The 7,491-nt window shown below is 33.7% G+C and overlaps 1 protein-coding gene across 1 annotated transcript; it reads right to left on the reverse strand.

The window, feature by feature from the left end:
* Positions 1-4,597: 4,597 nt before the first annotated feature.
* LOC112023374 (MDIS1-interacting receptor like kinase 2) lies at positions 4,598-7,491 on the reverse strand. Its single transcript, XM_024055984.2, has 2 exons — positions 5,504-7,491; positions 4,598-5,204 (listed from the first exon to the last, which is right to left on the reverse strand). The coding sequence occupies exons 1-2, from the start codon at positions 7,458-7,460 to the stop codon at positions 4,825-4,827; spliced, it is 2,337 nt and encodes a 778-aa protein (XP_023911752.2). The 5' UTR covers positions 7,461-7,491; the 3' UTR covers positions 4,598-4,824.

The following is a 7,491-nucleotide window of genomic DNA, read 5'->3' on the forward strand; positions in this document are numbered from 1 at the left end:
TATAAGCCCCTCCATTATGGGTATATTTATTAGTTGGACCTTTTCTCTTACTAGCTTAATTTTTTATTTCATTTCTTTTGGTAAAGCTAGCTTAATTTTCTTAGTAAGATGCTTTGACACTACGAACAATCAAAATAGAAAGCTACGAAATCTAGTTCCCACCTAAGAGACACGTATTGGAAAAGTACATAACACCAGCATTTTCATGGGGTGGGAAAGGAATGTTGTGTCGAGCTTATTACTTCAATTAAAATAAAGATGGGAGAGGAAAGGCTTTCAGATCAAGAAGCTGAGCTAGTCAATCTCGTGCAATGACATGTAGCAATAAATAGCCCTTCTATTACATCGAAAGTGTACCTAAACATTATTTTCTTCAATTTACTGAACTGTGGTGGAAAAGAGAGTCTAGATGTTCTTGTAGAGTTGTAGGCATGCACGATTCCATGCTTTTTTAGTAAAGGAGTTTTAAAATTCAACACATTTTAACTGATAACAACATAATTATAGGTGTTTTGACCCATAATTAAGCTCTGAAGCCCTCCCTAAAACCCGCAAAAGTTGAGTACTTGAAAGAATGGTTTACTTGATCCTGTGCCTGTCCAAGATTCATATGGAGCATTGGATTATGCATGGACCAGGATGACAAATTAGTTTAGACTCTTTAGGGGTACAAAAATTTTCACAACTACTAGCATGGTGTGTTGTGATTAGTGCGTAATAAAAAATGATTTTTAATGGTGACTCCATTTGAAATTGATATTGTTCTAGTCATGACTTATCACCTTATTACATACACAGTAGCATCCAATTTGCTTAGACAAGCATATGCCGGCTCAAATTTTGAAAACTTGGAATATATTCCTTTCTCAAGTAGCTAGGAAGATGCCCATCAAAAGTAAGAATAGGCTCAAAAATAATATTGACTGATACTTTTGATGATGAACTAAAAAAATACAATACCAAAATGTATGAACCTAAAATAGAGTTTTAAAAATCACAATGATTCATCAATATATAGAGAGAGAGAGACAGAGAGAGAGAGAGAGAGAGAGAGAGAGAGAGAGAGAGAGAGAGAGAATAACCACTTTTTCAAGAGAGAAAGTGAGTGAGAATAATAAGAAATTTATAGAAAATAGTATGAGAAAAAAAAGAAGAAGTAATAAACACCAAATTATCCAAGTCATGTTATGTTATATAATAAAATAATATTATATTCTTATATACTATCTTTATAATGCAATATGATAATATCTATGAAATCAAAGAGAATAAAAAAGGATAAAAACTTTAAAACACAAAGCTTAATCACACCAACTCAAAGTAGAGTTCCAAATAATACAAAAATTCATCAACCTAAAGTGGAGATGCAAGAAAAATAAAATCCACCAAAAATGAGAAAAAAAATCTTGAGAGAGAAAAATAACCTCTTATGTGTGGGAAAATTATGTATAGAATAAGAAAGAGAATTGTAAATTTATAGTAAGAGGAGAGGAATAAGAAAAGAAAAGAAAAGAAAAAAAAAAGAAGATAAATGGATAAAAGAAAATTGAAATTAAGGCAGATAGTAGTGGGGAGATAAAAATATAAAAGAGAGGGAAAAAGTTTGAGAAAGTAAAATAATAAGTTGAGAAATTAATAAGGGAAAAAAAAGAGTTAAAAAAAAAAGAGAGAATGTTGAAAATGGGTGGATGATGTGGTTGTTGATGTGGCTTAATAAGAGCGTAACAGTAATAAATGCTACGCTTCAACTTTTAAATATATATAGATATAGATTACAAGAAATTTTAATTGTGACTAGACTAACAGCCAAAATTGGGAATTAACCCTATTTGCCAAACAATATAATTAGTAGGCATTGTTACAAAATTATATTTTTTACTAACATCTTGAGTTTAAAAAACTCAATTTAGGGCTTATAAATCGAGTCTTAAAGACTTGGTTTCAGTGTTTTGATCACGTCTGATTTGGCATTTTTTCCATGTGACGTCCACTTGAAAATCGAGTCTCTAAGACTCGATTTATAAGCCGACACTTTACAAAACAAGTAAAATGTTTTAAGCCTACATCTTCAACCTCCTTACACATATGTTCAGCTCTCTCATGTACAAACCATTCCCCCTATCCCACCCCACCCCACCTTCTCATCGAACATGACCACCATAGCTGAAGCCCTTGCATCACCGCCTACGGCCTCTCATCACCGCTATCGCAATGGTGGCTTCCTTCACCTTCATTTGTTATGATCGGTATCTCTCTCTCTCTCTCTCTCTCTCGTTTTCTCTCTTTTGGTGAAGCATCCATGACAGTGGGTTCCTCTCAAGTTCCAATCCGACTTTTAGGGTCGTGGGTTTTTGGATTTTCTTGTAGAGAACCTCGATCAACAAGCCAAATGGGTCGTGGGTTTTGGGGTTTTTATTTTTTTAATTTGGATTTTAGGTGGTTGTTGGGGGTGGATTTGGTTAGATTTGTGTTGAATTGTTGGATTAATGCTTGGATCTGTGGGTTGATAGTGGTTGGTTTGTGCTTGTATTTGGTGGTGGCTGATCTGTGTTTTGTACTCCAAACACTTGAAAATCTTTTCACTGTAAATGTTTTACAGATATAAATCGAGTCTCTAAGACTTGATTTCCAGGTGGATGCCACATGGAAAAGCGCCAACTCAGATCTGATCAGAATATGAAAACCGAGTCTTTGAGACTCGATTTATAGGCCCTAAATCGAGTCTTTTAGACTCGAGATGTTAGTATGAAATATATTTTCAAAACAGTGCTTACTAATTATATTGTTTGGCAAACAGGGTTAATTCCCAATTTTGGCCTTAGACTAACCCTTAAAAGAATATAGTGTAAATACGGTTAGCTATTTTCCTTAGGTCGTTACAAATGGTACCATAGGTCCACAGCAACTAACAAGGCCAAATCCTAGGGGGAATGGGCAGAATAATAATTGGTAAGAGAAGTATTTGGTTAGTTAGACAACGCTTGAAACTATAAAGGAAACTAAGCATCTCGAGTTTTAGAAAATCGAGATCCGTTTACATAAATCTCGAGTTTTGCAAACTCGAGTTCCATGCAAAATAAATTATAGTTTTATTTCCCCTATAGTGGCGTTTTTATGTCTTATAGTGACGTTTTAAAGGCCTATAGCGGCGTTTTTCTACAAAATTTTTTCATAAGTGCTCAATACCAGGTTCAGTGAGCCCTATAGTGACGTTTTTATGCCCTACACTGACGTTTTAAAGCCCTATAGTGGCGTTTTTCTGCTAAATTTTTTTTATAACTCCATTTTTAAGCCCTATAGTGACGTTTTTAAGCCCTATAGGGGCTTTTTCTGAACTCGAGTTTTTAAAACTCGATTTTCACTTGGATTTTTTTTACAAATCAATCCTCAAAAACTTGATTTTTATCTTGGAACTCGAGTTTTAGAAACTCGAGATGCTAATTTTCAAAATTCTTTTGCAACGTGACAACTAACTAAATTTTTTAATATTTATTGTTATTTAGAAAAAAAATTCCCAAATCCTACCACATTCTAGGGTGGGTCTTTTTTTTTTTTTTTTTTTTTTTTTTACCAACAGCTTACAATAATGCTCTAACATTTTTCGTTTTTCTTGTCATTTTGACATATTGCTATCCTAAGCCAATTATTATAATTACTAATATAATTATTATTGATAATTAGACAATTACAACAAAGATGAGGATCTAAATTCTGAATGTTTCTGTTAGAAATGCCAAAAGGGGCCAGTTGAAGTATAAAAAACTCTTGACATCCCAACCCAATTAAATGGTGGATAATTTTGGCCAAATATTTAATTATCTCTGAACTCTGTGTTGGATTGTAATAAATTTATACATATTTGTGGTTCTTTAATGGGGCACCTATAAGATGCATTTATTATCACATTTTGTATTTCACCAATCATGATATATTATGGTATGTACTAGATTGTTTTTCATTTTAAACTTTAGTGTATATATATATATATATTTTTTTTTTTTTTTTGAGAAAAGTTAAACTTTAGTATATAATTTCATAAGAAAAGTAAAAAGAATATATTACAAGTTAGAATATAAAATAGAGCACAAAATTTTGTATTAGCAGCATTTATATTGGCTCCAGAAGGACCTGAACCATCAGAGTCCTTAACAAGTCTTTGGACTTTGGGTGTATCATGTATGTTTTATTTCTCTATTCTTCTTCTAAGCGTGTCTTTGACGATTGAAGCACAAGGAATNGGATGTAAAAAAAAAAAATTTAATGAGGAAAGTGAGACAGAAAGGTAGACAAGAAAGAGAGATGGAAGAGAAGAGAGAGAAACTGATTTTTTTTATATTATTTGTTGGTATAGTTTATATTATTTTAATAAGTAGTATGTAAAAATAGAAGCTGAAATGTTAAGTGAGTTATAAAATGAGATGGTAAAATAGATAAAGTGAAGTCTTTGACGATTGAAGCACAAGGAATAACTGGTACGAGTATTTCTTCAAGTCAAGCACCATGCATATGGATGAACCATTGCGGCCTCCACAGTTGCTTATGAGCATTCTAGATGTGTCAATAACAAAGTGGTATTGACTTGAATTTGGAAAATACAGATCGGTAAAGACTTGAATTTCATTTTGCATAGTACAGGTTACAAACCATAAAGAAAAATCGATACAACGCAGAAAAGATTTTTAAGGTATTGTTATTGTAATACGCAACTCTCTCTCTCTCTCTCTCACACACACATATACAATTTTTATTTATTTATTTTTTTCCATGGATGTTCATCAAACAATATGGTTCTCAAGTCTCAAACTGAATAAAAGCACGTCCTAATTAAGTTTCATTCTCCCCACCAGTATAAATTTCTTGGTTCCTCAGCAACCATAGTGAAACTGCATGTAAGGGGTTCATTTTTGGTTTCTTATGAGAAAGAAATTCTTGAGACACCCATTTCATTGTTGGTCGAGACTTTGGTTTGGAACGTAAGCACGCAAATGCAATTGTAGCAACAAGGAAAACGTCTTGTGCAACCAGACGGTTTGGAGGTGGGAGACGTTGGTCTAAAATTTCATTTAGCATCACATTTTGAGGTGACGATGATGATAATGAAGTCAAGAGTTCACCTGGATGTCTTCCCATTAATATTTCTAGTGCCATCACACCAAAACTATAAACATCACATTTTTCAGTCACCATCATAGTATATGCCAATTCTGCATAGAAAGGAAGAAAATAAACAGTAAAAATGTATTACAAAATGTAATGCCTTTTGTTTTCCCTTAATTTATATTTTGAACTATTTCCATTGTACTCTTTTTTTTTTTTTTTTGAAGAGATTAATCAACATATAAAAATAATGAAAGTGATTATTTGTTACCATGCATATATGGTTCGGCTCGTATAACAAATTAACAATAAAGTAAGTTAAGTAGCTTGATTATAAAGAAAACTCATGGCTAACTTTTTTTATAATAATAGGTAACTAAGGTATATTTTGAAAAGAGTAATTCACCTGGAGCAACATAACCATAAGTCCCAGCAAGTAAAGTTTGATTGGAGGAATTAGGATCAAGAAGTCTAGCCGTGCCAAAATCAGCGACAAAAGCCTCCAACTCAGAGTTCAATAGAATATTGTTGCTACTTATATCTCGATGAACAATTACTTGGACACATTCATGATGAATGTAAGATAAGGCATGTGCTATACTTTTGATGACATTCATCCTTTTCATCCAATCCAATTCCATAGCATCAAAATCATTGCTTAGGACAAAAAACAAGCTTCCCATTTCCATGTACTCATAGACCAAAAACATGCATCTTTTATGCAAACAGTAGCCATATAGTTTAACAATATTTCTATGCCGAATTTCTGTTAACATTTTGACCTCGTTTTTGAAACTCTTGTCAAAAGTTGGGTCCTCAGCTTCTAAGCGATGAAGTTTCTTTAAGGCAACCACTTTACCATTTGGCAATTGTGCTTTGTAAACACTACCATAACCGCCTGTTCCAATACAATATCTAATGTTGAAGTCCTCTGTTGCTTCAATGATGTCTTCATATGCAATTTTTCCGTCATAATTCCATATTGAGAACAAGTCCCCATTCTTTGTTTCCTGTGATTGCTCAGATTTTGGTTTCCTAGTCCCACATCGGAAGAGGAAAAAACACCCAAGAATTAAAAACCCAGGCAAAGAGCCAAGTGGAACTAAAAATTTTATTTGTTGGAAAATTGGTCTATTATTGTTTGGTGAAGATGGAAGGGAAGGAGGGAAACCTTTGGTATCACCGTATAAATCTTTGTTGCCGATGAATCTGTAAGTTGTATAACCTAAGTAGCCATTTGGGATCTGACCATGCAAAGAATTGTGTGAAAAGTTTATTTCTTTTATGGAATTTGAAAAATCAGGAATGTTTCCAATAAGATAATTGTAGCTGAGATCTAAGATCTCTATACATTGTGAATCTCCTAGTTCAATTGGAATCTCTCCAGTGATATTGTTATTGTTGAGGAACAAGTAACTCAAATTCTTCAAATTGCCAATTTCTGGGGGAATGGAACCATTGATTTGGTTCCAATCAAGAGACATATGGACCAAATTGGTTAGATGACCAAAAGATGAAGGGATCGGACCAATGAGCTTGTTATCATTAAGGAATAAGTCATTCAAATTCTTCATGGTGCCTATTTCTAGAGGAATAGAACCATTGATTTGGTTTGAAGAAAGAGATAAGAAGGCCAAATTGGTTAGATGACCTAGAGACGAAGGGATTGGACCAATGAGCTTATTCTGTTGTAGGTCCAAATTTAATAGATTCCTTAACAATCCAATTTCAGAAGGAATAGAACTGTTGATTTCATTAAAAGACAAATCCAGATTGGAAAGATTGGTTAAAAGGCCAAGAGTTGGAGGGATTGGTCCACTAAATTTGTTATTACTCAGACTTAAAACAAGAAGATTCTTTAAATTTCCCAATTCTTTAGAGATGGAACCACTTATTAGATTAGAAGAAATGTTAAAGGTCACTAATTGAGTGAGCTTTGCAAGTGAAAGAGGCAAGTCACCAATAAGATTATTATGGGATAGATCAAGGTAGGTGAGTTTCGAAAGGGTGCCTATCTCTAATGGAATCCTCCCCGAGAGCTGAGTGTATGAAAGATTAAGACTGAATAAATTTGGAAAGGAAGAGAAGTTGAATTTACTTATCTTATATCCCAGTCGAAACCATGCCAAGTCAATCTTGGCGACGCTTCCGTCGTCATTGCATATGATTCCATCCCACCGGCAAAGACTTGAGGTATCGTTGGAATATTCACTCCACCATCCACTCTCAAGTATAGCCTTTGCTTCTAGTTCTAGCGCTGATGATTTAGATGCGGCCACAAAGGACATAGTTGTGGCATGCATGAAGATACAAAGAACCCATAATGCTACTATCCGAATGGAAATGGAGACAGAGGGAGCCATGTTAAAAAAAAAAAAACTGAGTATGATTGAT

Source organism: Quercus suber, unplaced genomic scaffold, assembly GCF_002906115.3.
Source record: "Quercus suber isolate HL8 unplaced genomic scaffold, Cork oak 2.0 scaffold_711, whole genome shotgun sequence".
Classification (NCBI taxonomy): Eukaryota; Viridiplantae; Streptophyta; class Magnoliopsida; order Fagales; family Fagaceae; genus Quercus; species Quercus suber.

What these genes read in the sequence shown, in the direction of transcription:
- LOC112023374 (XM_024055984.2), bottom strand. Translation starts at nt 7,460, where the DNA reads ATGGCTCCCTCTGTCTCCATTTCCATTCGGATAGTAGCATTATGGGTT. An exon ending in TTATGGTTATGTTGCTCCAG is followed by an intron (nt 5,205 to 5,503) that starts GTGAATTACTCT and finishes CTTTCTATGCAG; the next exon opens with AATTGGCATATACTATGATG.